The following is a 23,242-nucleotide window of genomic DNA, read 5'->3' on the forward strand; positions in this document are numbered from 1 at the left end:
GCATAACACGCTGGCCGAACCGCACACCCTCCCTGCGGGAAGGCGCCAGCCAGGACTATTGCACGAGAAAAGGAGCCAAAAGAGGAAGCAGGAACACTAAAACCGGCCAAAGAAGCAAAGAGCCCAAAAAAAGGGAACCCAAACGGGCGACAAGTAGCCCAAACGGGCGACAAGTAGCCCAACCGGGCGACAAGTAGCCCAACAGGGCGACAAGTACTAGGAGCCGACAGACGTTCCAATAATGCGTGAAGTAGCGAAAAACCTTCCCGTACCCTCGAGAACACAGAAGCCAACACTAGTCCCGAAGGCACACGAAGGCGCAGGCGCACCCGAGATCAAAAGTCACGCAGAACCCCATCGAACGGGGAAACATGACAAAACACCGTCCCAAAAAGCGGGGGAGGAAACATCCACCCACAGGACGGAACCAACCGACTCAAAGGCCAAGGAACCGAGCCCGGGGAGGGGCCGACGTCCAACAGCACGTACGGCGAGTGGGGAGGAAAAACCCCACTCCGCGTAACCACAAGCCCCGCCTAGAGGGGGATAAAACCCCCCACGGGGTCTAACGGGGCCAAGGCCCCCCCAAGTCAGCCCCTCCCCAGCCCCGGGAACCTACACGACAGGCCCCGGGGCCGAGCCGTTCCCCCAAAGCCCCGGCCGTACCAGAAAACCGGGGCAGCCGTGAAAACACTAAGGAAGGGAGCCCACTGGCAGACTCATACAACACGGCTGGAGGAACAGGCCCAAATGCCCCCGTCACTACCCCGGAAGGGGAATTCCCCGAGACTGCCCGAGTCTCAACACCACCAAACACCCCGCCCTGAACCTACAGACGGTAAGGAACCGGATGCAGGCAGGAAGGGTGACCCGGGGGAAAGACAAGGGGGCGTGGATGGAACCGAAGCAACCAACACCCCCAAGTCCCAAAACGAAATACAACGGGGCAGCCCCGGGGCTCCCGGGGAGGAAACCACGAGAACGTTGCCACCACCAAGGCTCAAGTGCAACGCCCCTGCTGCCCGCACCCGCTTTGTTAGCACAACTGGGTAACCGAGCCACAACGAGCAACCAAACTCGCAGGACACCGGGTCGAAGGTGTCACCGACCCCACAGGCAGCAGACGGAGGCAAACAGAGAGTCACCCAGAGACAAAAGGTGAGAGCAACCCTCAAACTCGCTGGAAGCGAGGGGGGGGGGGGGCTCTGGGGTCACATCCATCGGACCCGCGCGCCCCCAGGGGTTTCCCAGGGTCCCGAGCGTTTACTTTAAGAGGACTCGCGCTCAGGTAATCCCAGGCAGGGTACTGCTAACCGGCACCCAAGCTACCAAACAACTTTCTAAGAGCCGAACCCCCGGGACGTGTACACTCACGGGAACCTAGCAGGGGGTACCACCAGAAATACTCAGAACACAAGGGACACAAGGGGCAAGAACGAAGGCAGACCCCCCCACCAGGTATATAAACAAAAGAAAAAGAAAACCCCGCAAGAGGACAGCGTACCCAAGCGGAACAGAGCCGGCCGCTATGATTGGTAAAGACAAGCTGCACAGTACCCCGCGCCCCACCAGTGCAAACACTGCCCCTTACTCTAAGGCGAACAAGGGTGACAGAACACCCGAGCACACAAAGAGCGGCCAAAAACCAAGCGGTAAACGGCCAAGCAGGGGCAGGACCCAAGGAACTTGTGGAAGGTGGCCCCAAGCCCCAAGGGCAGTACTTACAGGGCACCTAGGGAAGGGAACCCTAGGCGCATGCAGCCCGAGTACTGAAGAATCACACCCGGCTCACGCACCACCTAGAAAACAGACACCACACTCTAGGTACAGTGCTGAAACAACCACTGGAGCCGGAGCACATAACCGGTGCCTATAGCATCAGCCGAAGAACTGATGGGTGGATAGCCGGCGTGGGAGGTCTGGGGCTCCCCCTTCCCCCTCCCGGGGAGGGGGGAGCTGCGCAGACAGCGGCGCGGTGACGTATGACGTCATACTAGTTTCCTTGTTTTCTGTTGAAGAGTTCTATTCACTAGTTCGGCTTAGGTAGCAATTTTCACCAGAATAGGGGTTTGTTTTGGAATGCTTACCTTTCTGGATGCTTGACCCGGTCGATGGCAGACATAGAATGCTTCCAACCACACGGGGGTTTCTATAGGCCATTGCTCCCCTTGCCTCTCTGAGGGGGCCAGGTTCTGGCTCGTGGTCCCCGGTAGGCCCTAGAACTCCATACACATGACTGATGCCAAAGTCTGACATTAGCATATCAGCCGGTAAAGCTCCGGGGAGCCGACGGGGCTCCCCCCAGAAATTGTCATATTAGAAAATGGAAGCGGCTTGCAAAAGTGATGTACTGTCCTGTTTTCTTGATGTTGGGAAACCTTAGAAGGACAGGATGATGTACAAGGTTCAGATATGAGTGAACACAGTGCTGGTTCTCTGTTCGAGGCAGACATTCACAGAACACAGCTGCAGTTCCACGAATCTACACATCATCCACTGGGACCTCATGTTCCTTAAGAAAATTATTTATATTCATGATTTAATGACAATCTGATAATAGCAGCAGTGTTGTAACTAGACTTATCATTGTGCATAGTATATTGGAAGCATTTTGCTGCCTCAGGTGACACTGTCTGCTAGCATCATCTGCTTGTAACATGTGGCTGTATGCCATGCTTGGATTTCATTATCACACCACTAGAATTCTTTAGTGGTTTGTTATGGTGCATAAATATGTAGATAAATATGTGTGTATATAGTTTTATAACAGCAAAATCTGTATGTTTTATTGTTCTAAGTTTATAACATTGTGCACATATTAGTGACAAATGCTTTTGTTTGTATCGATGTTCTGCACAATTTATTATGCTGTAGATATTTCTCAAATTACATACTACTGCATAATATAACTGAAAAAAGTGAAAAAACAAGTCAGTGACACTAAATCTGTATAAATATATTTGTGGCAATTTCCGACACCCAGGCGATCTTCACTGGGCGTTTCATCCATCAGCAAGGGTGAATTAATGACATCATCATTGTTTTCCTTACTACACCACAGCCAAAGTATGAGAAAAATAAAAAAATATATTACTATTTTTGTGCACACCACACAAATGCAGCAACACATCAGTTTGTAAACTTCATCCAGGAGACATTCATGTTCCAACATGTTAAACAGGCCATGAGAATGAGGGAAGGGGGACATTCCATCGCGGCTGGATTTGATATTCACCAGGATAGAAGAGATATTTGACATCCAGTATCTTCTTCCCTTTGGTAAGAGCGGCCATGTCCTTTTGGAAATAAAATATGTAATGCATTATAATCTAGAAGGGAATGAGGAAAAAGCAGTTGAAAAACTTGATTTCAGGAGAAGACACTAAGGGGAAGTTTACAAGTTCTTTAATGAATTTGATTGGAAAGCATGCTGTTAGGCAAGGAAGTAAATGCATGCCAAATTTTGTGAGATACAGTATATGATGAAGGGACAAAAAGATTTATACTAAAACAGAGATGCAGAACTAGAAAACAGGATTAGTTCAACAGTAATTGTCCAAACCTTAAAACATACCAATAATACAAAGAAGCAAGAAACAATTACATAGCAGTGAAAAGGGAAGCAGAAAGAAATTTTGAGAAAGGGATAACAGACAAATGTAAAATAGAACCAGGCCCCCTATTCTATAAACTCATTAAAAAGCAAGCTGTAGGTAAAAGATAAAATTCAGAAATTGAAAAAGGGGAACAGATTCATGGAGAATGAAAAGAAAATGTGTGAAAGACTAAATGAACAATTAGTTCCAGAATGTGTTTGTGCAAAATTAAGTTTTCAGAGAACTAAGTTTTAGTTTTAAGTTTTAAGAGAACTGGGCATAATACGAATTTCAGAAAATAACAGAGTACATAGAGGTGTCTAGAGACAAAGTGGAAAAAATGCTCAAGGAACTAAGTAGGAACAAAGCAGTTGGCCCAGACACAGTTTCACCTTGGGTCCCAAGAGAATGTACACAGCATCCTACTTCAGTTGATTTTTCAGTCATCTTTGTGAACAGGAGTCTTGGCAGATACTATATATGGAAAAAGGCTAACATTGGTCCAATATATAAAAAATGAAAGCTGGAAAGACCCTCTAAATTATAGACTTGTATCATTGACAAGCACAATAGTTAAAATGTTGGAAAAAATGATTAAAGCTAAATGGGTAGAACACCTGGAGAGAAATGAAATAACAACACAGACAATATCATTTTCAAACCGGAAGATCCTGTGTAACAAAGGTACTTACGATAATTTCTATGATAAAGCCACAGAGATCTTACAGGAAAGAGATACTTGGGTTGACTGCATAAATCTGTACCTGAAAAAGGCTTTTGACAGTCTGCACATAACAGGTTGTTCTTGAAACTAGAATATACTGGAGGAAGTAAATAAATAATTATCAAAAGAAGGCACCAAACCAGGAAGTCTATGTAGCACAATATACTGGAGGAGTGACAGGGAGGCTTCTAACATGGATGAAAAATTTTCTGACAGAGAAATGAGGGCAATAATCAAAGGCAATGTATCAGACAGGAGAAATGTCAGTAGTGGAGTATTACAGGGTTCAGTTCTTGCAACAGTATGTCCATTGTTGGACATAGATTATAAATGATCTACCAAAAGGAATACTGAATTATATGAACATGTGTACTGATGATGCTAAGATACTAGGAAAGATAAGAAACTTAGATGATTGTCTTGACCTTCAAGAAGACCTGGACAAAATGAGTGTATGGATGAACACCTGGCAATAGGAATTTAACATGAGTAAATGCTATGTTATGAAATGTGGAATAGGAGGTAATAGGAAACACACAACCTAGAAATTATGTGAAAATAAACAGCATTGAATGTAATGAAAAGCCCATATTGGGGTGAGTCCTGGTGGCTCACTGATATAGTGCCAAACTACTAGGTGCCATCAGTCGAGGAGTTCTTATGGATCTACCGGGAAACATGAGCCTGCCTGCCCCCTCAGAGAGGCCGCACAGAGCAGTGGCTCTATGAAAAATTTGATGTAAATTTCCTCATGTTTGCCACCACCAAGGAAAGGCACCTAGAAAGTTAACAAAACAAACCAGACCACTGCTTGGTTAAAAACTAGACTGTGAGGTGTTCGTAAAGACACCGAGCGAGAGTGGAGGAAGGCACCAACCCTAAAAAACCTGAAGAGGAAGACAGTGATGCTCCCACCCAACTGCTTGAGCAATTGCAAAAGGTACCCAAGGGCCCAACACCAATTTCCCCTAAGCCCCAGGAACCACAGAAAAGGGCCCACCACTTGAGATAGAAAAGTGAAGTCCAAGGAAGAGGGTGCCAACCTGAAGATACCAGAAACCTCAGTTGAAACAATAGGTTCAACTGCCTTCACACCCCTGTCGAAAGTTGCAACCCCCAGATCTGCCCAAGCGCCATTCCAAGCTAAACCCTGTGATATAGGGTTTGGCCCCTATATCACAGGCCCCGAAACTCTGACGCATCGTGGCCAGAAGGAGGGGTGAAGAAAAGGGGGGTACCACACCCGCCGGGAAGTAAGAAGTGTGCATGAAACCACTGTTGAGGCAACCAACACTCCCAAATTTGATACCCTAATACAGTGTGGGGATATCTGGGGCAACCAACTGGGCACAGAACCTAGATCACAGCAACACAGAAGTAAAGCAGTCGCTGCCAGATACCCATGAACAGCAATAGGAAGGTGGGTAAGAAGAGCAATATGCATGGAACAAGTACCACAAGTACAAGTTGGTGGCACCACACAACTCAGGGTTGAGCGTGCCATCAACCCAACAAGGCAGCAATGCGGAGGCAGAAAGAATGAACATTGTCTAGTGGCACAGACAGCCAACCCTCAATATCGCACAACGTGAGAGCAGGTCCAGAAAAGGTATCCATAGTACCACCGAACCCACAGGGAATTTCCAGGGTCTGCAGGGAGTGTGTTCCCTGCAGGTATGCTCAGGCACAAGAAAATGCTAAGCCAGAAACCCCTATACAGCAGTATAGGCACCTTTGAAACCTGACACCAGCAGAAAGGGCAAAAGAGAGATCAAATGAATGATTTGCACTCAGATGCTAGGTAAAAACTTAAGGAGGCACAATCAGTATAAAATCCCTAAGTGGAATGCGGCACAAATGAAACAAAAAGCCTCGAAAGGACCAAAAATTAAAACAAGGACTGCAAACTCTCAAGGCCCCAGACTAAGAAGAATGAGTAAACAAGGGAGAATCATACACCCAACCAGGCATACAAGCTGGAGGGACCACCTCAGGGTGCCAGCTAGTTTGAGCAAACAACAGTGCACCCCACCAGCGAAAATTCCCTCCTGACCTGCGGAAAGACAAACAGTCCCAAACAACCAGCTTACCTGAAGGGTGACGGACAATACAAGTGAGGAGACCCACTAATGTAGGGAACACTCCAGGGAAGATAACCCCTGACTGCACAAGGGCACTACTTAAGAAGTGCACAGGGAAGTAAACCCCGAGGACATGTAGCTCCAAGCATGCTAAACTCCTGGCTCATGCTGCTCAAAGTTGCACAAGAACAGACTCAAAAGGCAAACATCACTTAGCTGAAGACAGGAGACTCAAGCCAGAGCAATCTGAGAGGGCAACCAGGCACTGTCACTGTCTTAATTTATAATTAATAAGTATAAAAACTGGTGGTTGAGCAACCGGCTGACCCGATCTGCCTCCCTCCTCTCCCGGAAGGAAGGGGAGGGGAAGGAAGGAAGGAAGGGGAGGGGAAGGGAGAGGGGGAAGGAAGGGAGAGGGAGGGAGGAAGGGAGAGTGAGGGGGGGAGGGAGGGAGGAAGGGGGAGGTAGGGAGGAAGGGGGAGGGGGGAGGGTGAAAAAGAGAAAGAAAGTGAGTGAGAGTGAGTGAGTGAGTGTCTGTGTGTGTGAGTGAGTGAGTGAGTGAGTGCGTGCGTGCGTGCGTGCGTGTGTGTGTGTGTGTGTGTGTGTGTGTGTGTGTGTGTGTGTGTGTGTGTGTGTGTGTCTCTCTCTCTCTCTCTCTCTCTCTAGTGATGGTGCTTAGTTTCACAGATTTTCGATCGATTGTTTACACTGTTGGTGTTAGGAGTAAGGTATGTTGTAGGATTAAGTACCAGTTAGATGCATAATGTTTCAAGCAGATGCTCTAGTTCTTTTGGCTGTTTTGAAAATGCAGTCCGATTTTTAAAACGGCAGAGGGTCTGTTTAGTTTTGCCGACTTTCTGGGTGCCTTCCCATGGTGCTGGCAGACATGAATAAATTTACATAAAATTGTTCATAGTGGCACTGCTCCATGTGCCTCTCTTAGAGAGCCAGGTTCTGGCACGTGGTCCCCAGTAGACCAGTAAGAACCCCACGACTAATGGCACTCAGTATGGTAGCTTCAGGGAGTCACAAGGGGTCCCCCCCCCAGAAAGCTTTAAAACATTCTGATAAAGAAGGTGATCTTGGGGTGGTTTTAGACAGAAAACTCTCATCTGAGGAATGTATCAAGAACATTGTGTAAGGAGCCTATGCTCTGCTTTCCAATTTCAAAATTGCTTTTAAATACTGTATTTAACATGGATGGCAAAATATTAAAGAAATTGTTCACGACCTTAATGAGACCAAAGTAGGAATATGCAGCTGTAGTATGGTGCCCGTATCCCAATAAGTACATCAACAAACTGGAAAAGGTGCAAAGACATGCAACAAAATGGCTTCCAGAACTGAAAGACACGAGCTATGAGGAGAGGTTAGAGGCATAAAATATGTCAAAGCTAGAATATAGTAGAAAGAGACAATATAATCACTACCTACAATACAGCAATGGGAATCGACAAAACTGATGAAGAATTTTTGAAACCTGGAATTTCAAGAACAAGAGGTTATATATTTAAGCTAACTAAACAAAGTTGCAGAAAGAACATTTGAAAGTTCACTTTTACGAACAGTGGTAGAGAGTTAGACCAAGTAAGAAGTGGAGGAGGCCAAAACCATCAGTAGTTTCCAAACTTTATATGATACAGAGTGCTGGGAAGACTACATGCATGGGCATGAGTCTAGCTCTCCTCCTGTAATTACACATAGGTAATTACACTGATATATCTAAGATTGTTAACAACAAAAAGAGGTGTGCAGTAGCAGGGGTTAATAAACCATGTATAAAAGATATATCTAAGTAGGAATTTTACAGCATCACGACCATCCAAGTAGAACTTGGGTGCTAAAAACGCAAGCATCACTTGCCAATTTTCCATTTACACAGGAACAATACTGCAATTTTTTTTTTCCCAGTTCATGAACAATATCTGGAAAACAAAAATTCATTTGTTCATAAACAATAACTGGAAACAATTTTCCATTTGTTTATAAATACTGTAACCAGAAACCATTTTCCATTTGTCCATGAACAATAATTGTCAACAATTTTCTACTTCACAATGTTCCAAAAATATTTTTTTTTAGAAAAAGTTATCTACAGTAAATTAAAACTATTAAACAGTTTTCATCTTATTTTACTTTTGTTATAAAATAATATGACAAACAGTAGTATCAAAAGAACATTAACGGTTCTTTGAGGGCTTTTGTCTTCATATAATAGTCAGCATAGTAAACATTAACATACAAAAAATAACCTAGTTTTCATACCTTGGAAATACAGTACAATAATACAAAAAATAAATGGTACAGGATCAAAAAATAATTAAGTATAGCTATATGAAGTTAATACATAATTTAAAAAATTGTCTACCTCTACATTTATGATTATAATCAATAATGAGTTACCTGAACAACCCGTTCCATGGCTTCAATTGGCATATGTTCAATGTGCTCAACATGAGCAATATAAGGAGTCTGGTCCACATCTGTTACATGATCCAAGCCATTAGTTGCTATTTCATCAAAATGATCAGGAGACATTTTTAAATCAGGAAGAATTTGAACCTGTTGTTCTAAGGAATTCAATTGAGTATCCACACTGTGTTGTTGCTGCTGCAGATGTAGAGGCTCTGAACTAGTAGTTGCCTCATCTAAAATGTCACCATTTGTAATTTTGTCACCTTCAATAAAATCGTCTAATGATGCATTTTGCTCCTCTAAATATGCTCCATCACGTGTAATATGACCCTGTTCATCAACTTTTGTATGACGAGTAATACGAGATGGTCTAATTTTGGGTCGTCCACGCTTTGCCCTGGAGCGTCCTCTGCCTCGCCCACCACGGTTTACTGTTCTCTTGGTTACTGATGATATCATAGAATCAGTGGAAAGTAACTTACGTGGACGTCCACGTTTCTTGCCAGTGGGAGGAGCACCACATTTCTTTAAGTGTTTTTGTAAATATTGATTTGTTTTGAAAACCTTACCACATCGACAACAAGCAAAAGGCCTCTCATCAGTATGAAGTTTACGATGACTTCGTAAGTCTCCTTTTGAGCGAAAGGCAGCAGCACAGAGAGCACACTTATAAGGCCTTTCTCCAGTATGAATGCGCAAATGAATTTGTAAAGAAGCATTTTGTGCAAAAGCAGCCTTGCATATCTGGCAAGCAAATGGCCTTTCCCCTGTATGTTTTCGCATATGATTTCTCAAGTGTGTACTAGTGACAAATGAATCTTCACATACGCCACATATATATGGCCTTTCACCAGTATGAGTTCTCTTGTGGCCTGTCAAATGTGAAGAACGGGAAAAGGTTTGGCCGCACTCGGAACATTTATACGGACGTTCACCAGTATGAATGCGCTTGTGTGCTTTTAAATTTGAACTCTGAACAAAAGATGCACCACACTCTTGACAAATAAAAGGGCGTTCTCCTGAATGTATCCTGGCATGAGACTTCAAGTTGGAAGAGTTTGAAAATGTAGCACCACACGCATCACAAAAGTAAGTACGGTCTGTTGGTGTTGTACGTGGTTTCGGTCGGGGAGCAGGTGGTTTGGGCCTGGGTGGTGCTGTTAAAATTTCTTGAGTATGGTGGTGATGGTGCTGAGGAATAGCTATTTGTGGAGCTTGCATAGGTGGAGAGACCAGCAAGTTATTGAATGTGTTGTAATCATACCATCCTGTATGACCTGATTGGCCTACTTGCACTAAATGGTCCATGTATACAGTGTTCATGTTGACCGAGTTGGGTGGGAGGGCCATTCTGCTATCTTTTAACCCCAGCCTCACAATGCAGTCACAAAGTGGTCACTTGCCTGAAAATATGAACTAAATTAGAAATACATTCTAAATATATTATCCTGCAGCAGAATCAGCCAAGAAAACACTTTAAATAACTCTTGGTTACTATTGGTCCCGAATTTATCTTATCTCTGCATGGTTTAATAACATGAGTGTGATCAAGAAAGGTATGCCATAGCTGGTGCATCTCACAATAGAAGCAGGGAGTTAATGACAGGGGGGCAATAGGATATGTACAAATGACAGTTATATAATGAATACAGGGTCATGAGTACAAGGGGGGATAATAAGTACAGGGGTATAATGAGTACAGGAATATAAAGAATACAGATGTACAATGAGCACTATAATGGGGATTCGGGAATAATAAGTAATGTACAACTTATGGGTACCGATACAGCCATGTACAGGAATATCGGAAGGGAAAAGAGAGAAAGGATGGGAAGGGAGAGAGAGAGGGGATGGGAAGGAAAAGAGAAAGGAGGATTTGACATACACAAGCACACAATTTTATACACAATTTTAAAATGATTTTTAAAATGAGTGGGTGAATTCTGGAGTTACACAGATTGAGCACAGGTTAACAGGGATAATAATGTTACCTAGTCTAACTTACTAGGCTTATCTATGCAATCTTACTATAAATACTGTAAAGCAAAAGATGGAAGTACTGTACAGTGGAATCTCGGTTCTCGAACTTAATTGGTTCCAGAAGGCCATTAGAATGCCAATCTCTTCAAATACTGAGTAATTTTTTCCCATAAGAAATAATGTAAATTGGATTAATCTGTTCCAGACCACAAAACATATACACTATAAACACAATAAATAGATGAAACAAATGCAAATGTATTCTCACTTTATCTACATTTAGGAGAGTATATGGCATATGTGGAAGGTGGTGAGGAAGAGGAGCGATATTATTGTTTGGCAGGAACCCCTTTTCATGAAAACGTCAGATAATTGTGCTTCTGGGGTTTTTGTCTCTTTCTGTCTTTTTCTATTTCTATCTTGAGACTCACTGGATGCTTCTCTTACAACAATACAAGCATACCAAATGCAAAACCAGACATGCAGAAACAACTTTCATATTTTGCCATTTCTTTTTTATCTCTATCGTTGTTTTAACTAATATTCTTTTCGATTGACTCATATCACTAACCTTCTAAGGCATCATGGTGACTTGCTCGAGTTCTGAGCTGTTCAAGATCCGAAGTACCAGAGGTACAACCTCGGTACTCAAACTTAATTGGTTCCAGAAGACTGTTAGATCTGTTAGATCGAAGATCTGTCCGAGTGACCAATAATTTTTTCCCATGAGGAATAATGTAAATAAGATTAATCCATTTTAGACCAAAAAAAACTAACAAATACACAATAAATAGACAAATTAAATGCAAATTTATTCCTCACTTTATCTGTGCTTTGGAGTGTTGATGGAGTATGTGGAATGTGGTAAGGAAGGGGAGAGATGTTTGGCAGAGGCAGCCCCCTTCCATAAAAACATCAGATAATTGTATTTCTGCATTTTTTGTCTTTTTTATCTGTTTCTATTTTTATCTTGAGACTCGCTGGATGCTTCCCTTACATGAACACAAGCATACCAAACTCAGTAGCAAGAACAGACATTTGGGCACCACTTTCATATTTACCCATGAGTTCTTTTTTCATCTTTCTTGTTGCTAACTAATTTTCTTTTCATTTGTCTAACTAGCAGGGTGCTGGTTTGATGAAGTTTTGGTTGTTGGAGGAGTTCTTTTGACATTTTGAGGGCTGTAGTTTCATTTTTAAACCATGCAGTGGTTTGTTTTGACATGCCTACCTTTCTGGGTGCTTTCTCTGCATGATGGCGAAGATGATAAACTTTAGATGTAAAGCAACTGATTCAGAGGTATAAAACAGCCATAGAGTTAGTTAGGAGCAAGGGAGGAATCCTGATCATATGTGGCATTCTTCCAAGAAAGGGAGTGGGAAATGAATGGATATCGAGGGCACTTGGTGTCAATTGCCGGCTGGAAAGATATTGCAAATCAAATGCAATATCTTTCATAGACAACTGGGAACACTTCTATGGAAGAAATGAAATGTATGCTCGTGATGGGGTGCATCTATCGAGAGCTGGGGTTGTTGCTGTTGCGAACTCGTTAGAAGAAGTGGTTAGAGGTGTTTGTTTGGGTTTAAACTGTTAGTAGATAGAGGTATGGGAATTGATTTGGAGGAAGGAGGTAATAAAAGTATGTGTTTGTGGGAGAAAGGAATTGGCAAAACGACCAGGGAAAGAGAAGGTCCGCAAAATAACAATTCACTTAGGGTATATTACACTAACAGTAGAAGTCTAAGAAATAAAATTAACGAATTAAATGCTCTTGTCTGCACAGAAAAAATAGATATTATTGCACTTACCGAAACGTGGATGAATGTAGAAAATAGAGAACTATTAGCTGAATATCAAATATATGGATTTAAACTATTTCACACAGATAGATATATTAGACGAGGAGGTGGAGTAGCCATATATGTTAGGGACAATTTGAAATGTAGTCTCAAAGAGGGAATCAAAACAGAGCCACACACAGAAACTATTTGGATTGAATTAAACGAAAAAGCTAATAATATTATAATAGGAGTAATATATAGGCCACCAAATTTAGACAGAATGGAAGCAAAGCATCTATGGGATGAAATATCTAGAGCATCTAGATCTAACAGTATTTATGTCATGGGTGACTTTAATTTTAGCGGAATAAACTGGTTGAACAAAACAGGGAATAGTGAAGCAGAAGATTTTCTAGAATTAATTGACGATTGCTTTCTTACGCAACACATTAAGGAACCAACACGGGAAAATAATATTTTAGATTTAGTGTTAACTAACAGGGAAACGCAAATTAATGACATCGAAATAGGGAGTGAGCTAGGGAGCAGTGATCACAAAGAAATCAGATTTAGCATAGAATGGAATAGACCAGTAGGAGAAAATTCTGTTAAAGTGCCAGATTTTCGAAAAGCTGATTTTAATAGCCTAAGAAATTTTTTGGGTCAAATTGATTGGAAAGTCTTGGGTATGGGGTGTGGGCCGGTCTTGGAGCGAGACATGAACCCAGCGATAGGTGACTTAAATGGGGATTTCGATGTGGATTCAATATATAACTTATTTAAGAATATTCTAAACAAAGCACAGGAACGTAGTATACCATACAAATTGAATAGATCGAATACTAATGACCCAAAGTGGATAACAAAGAATTTGAAGAACCTTATAGGTAAAAAGAGAGCTTGGTACAAAAGGATTAAAAATGGGGAGGTCACTTTAGAACAGGAATTCGTACAACTGGTTAGAAATGTTAAAAAAGAGATAAGGAAAGCAAAAAGAAACTATGAAGTTCGCATAGCAGGGCAAGCAAAGGCAAATCCTAAAGGGTTTTTTCAGTTATATCGTACTAAGACTAGGGAAAGGATAGGTCCATTAAAAACTGAGACAGGTCAAATAACAGATAGTGATGAAGAGATGAGTAGTATTTTTAATAAATATTTTGTATCTGTATTTACTAAAGAGGAACTTAACAATATGCCTTCAGCCGAACAAGTCTATGTGGGTGGGGACGAGGACAGGTTGACGAGTTTAACAGTTACCAGGGAGGATGTTCTTAAACAAATAGTAAAACTCAAACCAAACAAATCCCCAGGGCCGGATGAAGTGTTTGCCAGGGTGCTTAAAGAATGCAAAGAGGAGCTTTGTGACCCACTGTCAACCATATTTAATAAATCAATAGAGTCAGGCAGAGTGCCAGAGTTTTGGAAAGTTGCTAATGTGATACCAGTTTTTAAGAAAGGAGATAGATCACTTGCGTCTAACTATCGACCAATTAGCCTAACGTCTATTGTGGGAAAGTTACTCGAATCTATAATAGCAAATAAAATTCGTCTTCATCTTGAAAAACATAAATTAATAATTGAGTCGCAACATGGTTTTATAAATGGCCGTTCATGTTTAACAAATTTGTTATCTTTTTATTCTAGCATTGTTGAGGCAGTTGATAGTGGTAAGGATTGCGATGTTGTATACCTTGACTTTAGCAAAGCTTTTGATACAGTGCCACATGAAAGACTGATTAAAAAGATAGAGTCTCATGGTATTGGGGGTGCTATATTAAGCTGGATTAGGGCATGGCTATACCAAAGGAAACAGAGAGTTAGTATAAATGGAATCAAGTCAGAGTGGGAAAATGTTGTAAGTGGAGTGCCTCAAGGCTCTGTCCTGGGACCTCTGTTGTTTATAATATATATAAATGATTTAGATTCAGGTTTGAGTAGCAACATTTGCAAATTTGCCGATGATACGAAAATCGGTAGGGAAATTAATTCGGAGGAGGACTCACTATCACTTCAAGTTGATCTAGATAGGGTTTTGAAATGGTCAAAGGATTGGCAGATGCAGTTTAATGCTGATAAATGTAAAGTTCTGAGGTTAGGTAATGATGATAGAGTTACAAGATACGAGCTAGATGGTGTTGTGATTGCGAAGTCGGATTGCGAAAGGGATCTGGGAGTTATGATTAGTAAGAATTTAAAACAAAAGGATCAATGCATAAATGTTCGTAATAAGGCAAATCGGACACTTGGATTTATTAATCGCAGCGTTAGTAACAAGACACCTGGTGTGGTTCTCAAGCTATATCTTGCTCTAGTTAGGCCCCATTTAGATTATGCAGTTCAGTTTTGGTCGCCATATTATAGAATGGATATAAATTCACTTGAACGTGTCCAGCGTAGGATGACTAAGTTAATTCCCCAAATTAGAAATCTTTCATATGAAGAAAGATTAACAAAGCTTAAGTTGCATTCACTGGAAAGGCGAAGAGTTAGGGGTGACATGATAGAGGTTTACAAGTGGATGAATGGACATAACCGGGGGGATATTAATAGGGTATTAAAAGTATCAACACAGGACAGAACACGAAACAATGGGTATAAATTGGATAAGTTTAGATTTAGGAAAGACTTGGGTAAATACTGGTTCAGTAACAGGGTTGTTGATTTGTGGAACCAATTGCCGCGTAACATTGTGGAGGTGGGGTCCCTCGATTGTTTCAAGCACGGGTTGGACAAGTATATGAGTGGGATTGGGTGGTTATAGAATAGGAGCTGCCTCGTATGGGCCAATATGCCTTCTGCAGTTACCTTTGTTCTTATGTTCTTATGTTAAGTGTTACAGTCCCCATGGTGTAGTGGTTAAGACGCTCACCTGGTGTTTCGTGAGCGCTTTGTCCTGGGTTCGTATCCTGGCCGGGGAGGATTTACTGGGCATCTATCCTTAACTGTAGCCTCTGTTTAATTCAACAGTAAAATAGGTACCTGGTTGTTAAATGATTTTTCACTGGGTCGTATTCCAGGGAACGTAGGATTAAGGACTTGCCCGAAATGCTACGCATGCTAGTGGCTGTACAAGAATGTAAGAACTCTTGTATATACTGAATATATATATATACAGTATATATAAAAAAAAGTGTTCATGGGCCATGGCTCCCTGCGCCTCTGTGAGGGGGGGGCCAGGTTCTGGCTCGTGGTCCCCGGTAGGCAAACAAGAACTCAGCGTCTGATGACACTCAAGTAGTATGGCATTTGATCAGTGTGATAGCTTCAGGGAGCTGGCAGGGCTCCCCAAAGAAACCATACTATTATTATACAATTTTTCTGCATGTGTTCTACCCATTTGGTTTTAATTATTTTTTTTCCAATGTTTTGACTACTGTACTATGCTTGTTAATGATTTAGGTCTATAATTTTGATGGTCTTCCCTGCTACCATTTTTGTAGATTGGAACTATGTTAGCCTCTTTACACATATCTGCCAAATTTTTTTGGGAACATATTTCACCCCACTTAGTCCTCAATAATAATAATAATAATAAATTATTGTGTCAGGGGGACAGGCAGCCAGTTTATATATAAAGTACATGTTAGGCTTATGCTGAGCTCTCCCCCCTTCCCCCAGGGTCGAATTGCTGATCCTCCCCAGGATGCAACCCCACAACAAACTAACTCCTGAGTACCTATTCATTGAACATAAGAACAAAGGTAACTGCAGAAGGCCTATTGGCCCATACGAGGCAGCTCCTATCTATAACCACCCAATCCCACTCATATACATGTCCAACCCGCGCTTGAAACAATCGAGGGACCCCACCTCCACCACGTTACGCGGTAATTGGTTCCACAAATCAACAACCCTATTACCGAACCAGTATTTACCCAAGTCTTTCCTAAATCTAAATAAATCCAATTTATATCCATTGTTTCGTGTTCTGCCTTGTGTTGATACTTTTAATACCCTATTAATATCCCCTTTGTTGTGTCCATTCATCCACTTGTAAACCTCTATCATGTCACCCCTAATGCTTCGTCTTTCCAGTGAATGCAATTTAAGCTTTGTTAATCTTTCTTCATATGAAAGATTTCTAATTTGGGGAATTAACTTAGTCATCCTACGCAGGACACGTTCAAGTGAATTTATATACATTCTATAGTACGGCGACCAAAACTGAACTGCATAATCTAAATGGGGCCTAACCAGAGCAAGATATAGCTGAAGAACCACACCAGGTGTCTTGTTACTAACGCTTTGATTAATAAATCCCAGTGTCCTATTTGCCTTATTACGAACATTCATGCATTGATCCTTTTGTTTTAAATTCTTACCAATCATAGCTCCCAGATCCTTTTCACAATCAGACTTCGCAATCTCAACACCATCTAGCTCGTATCTTGTAACTCTATCATCATTACCTAGCCTCAGAACTTTACATTTATCAGCATTAAACTGCATCTGCCAATCTTTTGACCATTTCAAAACCCTATTTAGATCAACTTGAAGTGATAGTGAGTCTTCTTCCGTGTTAATTTCCCTACCGATTTTTTTATCATCTGCAAATTTGCAGATGTTGCTACTCAAACCTGACTCTAAATCATTTATATATATTATAAACAACAAAGGTCCCAGGACTGTGGGTGGGTGGACAGGGGGCATGAGCTAATAGGAAATGTGGCTAAGCTATTTTTGTCCCGCCTGGGATTTGAACCCAGAATTCTGGATTGTGAGACGAGAATGAACTCGACTGTACTGCCGGGGCCCTAATAATAATAATTAGTAATGGTAATGTCTTCTCAGACATAATAACATAAATTTCACAAATACACAAGTGTGGGTTTTTATCTTATGTAAGGAATTTACACCAAGTCTTTCGCACTCTTCTGAGTGCTTTGTCAAGGTCTGAGTGTGTGATTAAGACGAGACTTACATTTCAACGTCTAAATACTAAATAAAAAGTCTAAACAATTATTGTAAGTCTCGTCCTTATCACACACTCAGACCTTGACAAAGTTCTCAGGAGGGTGTGAAACTTGGTGTAAATTCCTTACATAAATTTCACAAATACACAAGTTTGGGTTTTTATCCAATAATAACAATAATTTTTAAAATTCACAATAATTCATTGTGTCGGGGGACAGACAGCCAGAGTGTATTTACCTGAGGGCCAGACAGAGATTGTCACAGCCCCATTTCACCCAAGGTCAACTTCCTTCATGACCTCAGAAGAGTAATAATTATATTACTGTATTATTATTATAATAATAATTGTTGTAATTAATAACTATTATTCTTCCTTCTGCTGGGTCGTGAAGGAAGCTGGCCTCCGGTAAAAGGGGGCTGTGACGATCTCTGTCTGGAACCCATAGGTGCAGGGCAAAGACATCCACCTCCTGGGGCTCGTGCGGCCCAAGCTCTGCTTCAGGAGGCTGAGGTCGTTCTTGCCCTTGCTGGGGTGGTTCTTTTCTGGCCCCAACCATGGCGGTCTCCGGGTTTGGAGTCCCTGTGCCTTCTTTATGAACTTCGAGGTAAACTCCAGAGCTGGAGCCCCTTGGGCAGTTTGTTGTTGCCTTCAACCTTGTTCTGACAGTTCCTGTGACGGCGCTGGAACCAATCGTATTGACGTTTGCCTTTCCATTGGAGACTTTCAGTGCCGTGGAGAGGGGGGGAAGAACCTGCTGCATGGGTGACAGTTTCTCCCCCGTATCAACCTACCGCGGCTTTGCACCCTGGAAGGCCACTCCAGACTGACAACCAGAGCGCAACTCCAGTCTCCTGAGACTGGTGGATGCCTACTACTACCACTAGTGGCCTTGACAAGGACAGAAGTCACTGGCGGTGGCCCCCCCCCATTTGCCTCGATAATCTTTTCCAGTTTGATTATGAAATAAAAGTCTTGGCATTTACGGCTTCGGCAATATTTATACTAGTTAGGTTCATATTGAGGTTCTCCCCAATGTCGAATTACTGACCCACCCCAGTGGATGCAACCCCACAACAAGCTGACTAACTCCTGGGTACCTACTTACTGCTAGGTTTTTAAATTTCAATTAAATTTTAATAACAAACAGATTAGCTGGAAACAAATAAACCAAGCCCTTATAGAAATATGCTGGGAAAAGATGGCTAGATAATGCAAACTTAAACTAGTACCTTGAGAGAATAGGCACAGTAGCACTAGAAATGTTATATAAATGTTATACTGTATAAAGAAAGAGAAATTGAAGTAAACTGGAATGAGAAAGGCATTCCTTTTATAGGTGATGAAAATAAATTGTAAAAATCTTAAATGCTCAACTATTGTTCAACTTCTTCAACTTGTTCAACTATTGTTCAACTCAACTTCTCTATTGTTCCCAAGAACAATAGAGAAGGCTATGTAAAGAAAGAGAAACAATTGAGCTAAGATTGCAAGACTCGTATAAAATCCATGAGAGACAAGAGAGCAAAAGGCCACATGCAAAATAGAGGGAATCCAAAATACTTTTTTGTGGAGAGCCCCTTCGGCTCCACGGAGCTATATCGGGTTGATGTGTATATATTAGACCGTGGCAACAGTCAATCGAAGGAGTTCTAGGCCTACCGGGGACCAGAGCCAGAACCTGGCCCCCTCAAGAGAGGCACGAGGACCAATGGCCTAAAGACACCCCCGTGTAATTGGAAGCAGTCTTTGTCTGCCATCTACCAGGTGAGGCACCCAGAAAGGTAGGAATTCCAAAACACACTACAGTACTGCTGATCAAAGATTTGCAAACCGAAAACCGAACTAGCAACAGAACTCCCCAATCAAAACCAAGGAAATAAATATGACGTCACCACAAACACCGCACATCCGTCTGCACAACCCCCTGCCCTCCCCAGGAGGGGGACGAGGGTGTCACAGACCTCCACGCCAGCAACTCCCCACTTCACAGGCTATTGTGAGGGCGAACAGTTGATCGACTCTGGCTCCATCCTTTGAGCAGTGCTGCAGTGCAGTATTGTTCTTCAGTTTTGGTATTGCGCGAGTCAGGTGTAACACGAGGAGTAATAGGAGTAAAATGGCGTTTCATTACATTCAACGCTTGTTTTTCTCCTATGCAAAATCTAAAACAAAAACCATATCCTACATTGGGCCCTTGCACAAAAGTGGTGGAACCTTCACAGATGACAGCTAAGAAATGAGTGAAATATTGAGGTTACAGTACGATTCCGTTTTCAGCAAACCCCAGAATACATTGCAGATCAATGATTGAAACGAATTCTTTATGAATGTGACACCACCATCAAGCCATATATCAGAAGTTACCCTAACCCCAGCTGACTTTGAAGTAGACATAGACAGTATGCCTATGCACTCTGACCCAGGCATAGACAGTATGCCCACGCACTCTGCACCAGGCCTAGACAACTGGACTTACAATCATCAAGAACTGCCAAAAAGCACTATCACAAGCCCTAAACATTGAACGATGAAGACCGGAGGGAGGGAGAAAGGGTATCAGGGAGCCTCCAGGGCTTGCCCAGAAAATGGCGTTTCATTACATTCAAAGCTGGTTTTCTGTGGGGAGCTCTGTCAGTTTCCTGAAGCTAACTATCCACAGACAAGTAAACAATCTGGGAGGCGGCAGCACCCTCTACAGAGCAGCTATGTCCTTCTGAAGACGAGGTCTCTATGCTTGGATATGGTAATCCAACTAAATCACTACATTCTATTCCTTAAAGTCAAAGGTACATTTGATTATTCCAAGTGTTTGGTTAGCTTTATTGACTGTTGCCCCTACCTGCTGTGCAACTTTCATTGACCTTTGTCTGAGTAGTTGGTTGCAGTTTCCAAAAATGTGAGCAGGTTTGAAAAACAGGATCTATTTTTAACAACCCCATGTTGTGTCAATTTTACAAGATTGTTCACTGAAAGATGGTGAATGATTCCCTTTATTAGGATTCTCTCCATAAGCTTCCAGATGTGTGATGTCAAGCTGATTGGACTGCAGTTCTCCACTGAGCTCTTTCTGCCTTTTTTGAAAATAGAGGTGACATTTGTATATTTTCAATCTATAGGGACTATCCCTAGGTCCACAGACTTTGTGAAAAGTAATTTCAGCGGTAGGCATAGTTCTTCTGCCAGTTCCTTCATGACTTTGGATTGTAGTCCATCCACACCTGGGGCTTTCAAGTCTTTAAGTTTGTCACTGTTCTTCTTTAATATGTCGCTTGTTATGGCTATATTCCTAAATTCATTTTTTTTTTTTGAGAAAAAAAAAAAAAGAGTTGTTACATTCTTGTACAGCCACTAGTACGCGTAGCGTTTCGGGCAGGTCCCTGGAATACGATCCCCTGCCGCGAAGAATCGTTTTTTCATCCAAGTACACATTTTACTGTTGCGTTAAACAGAGGCTACAGTTAAGGAATTGCGCCCAGTAAATCCTCCCCGGCCAGGATACGAACCCATGACATAGCGCTCGCGGAATGCCAGGCGAGTGTCTTACCACTACACCACGGAGACTGTAAATTCATTCTTTTCAACTTTCTAGTGTGAACCCTGTGTAAAATATTCCTTTAGAGTGTTTGCTGCCCTTTTGTTGTCCATTATAGTTTTGTTAGTCTCATCTTTTACAGGTCCTTCCAAGTCCTTAGTTTTGGTTTAACTTCTTATATAGGCATAGAATGACTTTGGATCTTTCTTTATGTTTAGAGCGAGTTTTCTTTTGTAGTTCCTTTTGGCTGATGTGATTTCCTAGATGGCTGAGTTTAATACCCTCTTATATATCTCATAATCAATGATGTCCATCATGGATTTATACGTTCTCCAGAGGTTTCGCTTAGTCATCAATGCCTGTTTTACTGCCTGAGTCACCCATCTAGTTCCCTTTCGTTTTGTCCTCCTTTTTGGCACATATTTTTGAACGAGTTCAGTGATGACCTTCTTAAAGTTTTGCCATGATGCTTCCATGTCATGTTCACCTATTAGCTCCCTCCAGGAGATGTTTTGCAGTTCCTCTCTCATTCCTTGATAGTCATGTCATTTGGAGGATGTTGATCCAGACAATTTCTTCAAAAGGTCAGATGTAACACAACCCAGGAACAATGGCTTCAAGTTCAACAAGCCACAATGTAGGACTCAAAACAGGAGATGCTTTTTCACCCACAGGGTTATAAACCCACGGAAGCGTCTACCCACCGAAGCCGTAAATGTCAAACTGATAAATTATAAAAGTAATCTGGAAAAAATTAACAAAACAAATGGGGGGGGGGGATCTTTGACAAGCTGCCAGCTTCCTGTCCTCATCTAGGCCCCTAAAATGCTAGTGCCCCTAAGGTAAATTCAGGTGAATCCAGGAAAGTAAAAAGTGTAAGTAGCATATATCCACATTTCTTAGATGCGGACAGTTCATTATGTAGATGATATTCCCTGAGAAAGCTGGGCCCGGGTCCACTGGCCATGATACACACAAAAATAACACTGAATGTGGGCACATCCAATCCCTCGATCGTCGTCGCCCCTCAACCAACAACAACACTGAATCATGTACAATTAACATTATTTACCTTAGTGAATGCTATCATTTTAGTGCTTGAAGGTGAATATATGATTAAATAACTGTTTCACTTGATATTCATCTGGGTGAATATGCAGATGATCAAGTCTTTGGCCACAGTGTAAGTAACTTGTGTTAAGTGTTGACCCAAAGATATACAAGATATTATTTGATACAGTACTGTATTCAGGTATTTCACATAGATGTCATTTCCCTTGATATTTATATTTTAAATGTATGAAATAACTCTCAAGTCAGAACCTAAACTTAAATAAGAATAATAAATAAATACATGTTTATTCAGGTAAACGTACATACATACGAGTTACAAGCAAAATATTGGATTTCTAGACAGAGCTAGTACATTCAGTACTATGCCTAAAGCCACTATTATGTACAGCATTTTGGGCAAGTGCTAGTGAAATACTGTATTAGTGAGGAGTGTAAGCCCGCCCCCATGTTACACGTGTTACATGACATAACGTAGTGAGTGATACGACACAAAACTTCAGTTAGAGGAGCAGTGAGTGTCAGAGCAGAGCAGGAGCAAGCCTCCACCACAACTTTTTTTTTTTTTAGATACAGTATATACAAGAGTTGTTACATTCCAACTAGGAATAGGAATTCCAAACTAGGAATCCAACCCTACATTACTAGGGTCTACCCTAGACCAAGACGCTGCCTCAACCCTCAACTCCAGCACTCAACCAAGCAAGCACACACAACACTAACATCCACACTATATATATACATTTATTACAAACATCATTTCTGACATTGGCCATGAAGTGACACGTGAGTGAAGGCCTTAGGCCAGACCAAATGTTGAGTACATTGTGGTTCGGCTGAGAAAAGGCCTCCCCTCACCCTCTCCCTCTCATCTCCCACCAGTCTAAGCATCCTCCTCCAGCCAGGGTAGGTGGAGGCGCCTCACCTTCACAGCCCTGGAGGCACTGTCACCGCGTCCGTCATGTGAGGGCCGTCACCACCAGACAGCTACACTTGGAAATAATTGGTGCTCACGGGAGGGTATCTTTGTTTGGGAAGACACGGCCAGCCACCCGCCCGCTGCCACCGCCCGCCACACCCGCAACTATCTCATATTATCACGCCCACTACACGCAACCTTAAATGCTCAACCAAAGTCCTCAT

The 23,242-nt window shown here is 42.1% G+C and overlaps 1 protein-coding gene across 3 annotated transcripts; it reads right to left on the reverse strand.

The window, feature by feature from the left end:
* Window positions 1-2,767: 2,767 nt before the first annotated feature.
* On the reverse strand, window positions 2,768-23,242 carry LOC123768951 (zinc finger protein 79). 3 transcript variants are annotated; one of them, XM_045759825.2, is made up of 3 exons: window positions 23,025-23,242; window positions 8,805-10,219; window positions 2,768-3,296 (listed from the first exon to the last, which is right to left on the reverse strand). In XM_045759825.2, the coding sequence occupies exons 2-3, from the start codon at window positions 10,164-10,166 to the stop codon at window positions 3,174-3,176; spliced, it is 1,485 nt and encodes a 494-aa protein (XP_045615781.1). In that variant the 5' UTR covers window positions 10,167-10,219; window positions 23,025-23,242; the 3' UTR covers window positions 2,768-3,173. The 3 variants fall into 3 exon arrangements, with proteins under 3 accessions (XP_045615781.1, XP_069173122.1, XP_069173123.1); XM_069317021.1 differs by lacking the exon at window positions 2,768-3,296 and adding an exon at window positions 8,181-8,326 and having other exon boundaries at window positions 23,025-23,215; XM_069317022.1 differs by lacking the exon at window positions 2,768-3,296 and having other exon boundaries at window positions 8,518-10,219; window positions 23,025-23,211.

This window comes from Procambarus clarkii, chromosome 86, assembly GCF_040958095.1.
Source record: "Procambarus clarkii isolate CNS0578487 chromosome 86, FALCON_Pclarkii_2.0, whole genome shotgun sequence".
Classification (NCBI taxonomy): Eukaryota; Metazoa; Arthropoda; class Malacostraca; order Decapoda; family Cambaridae; genus Procambarus; species Procambarus clarkii.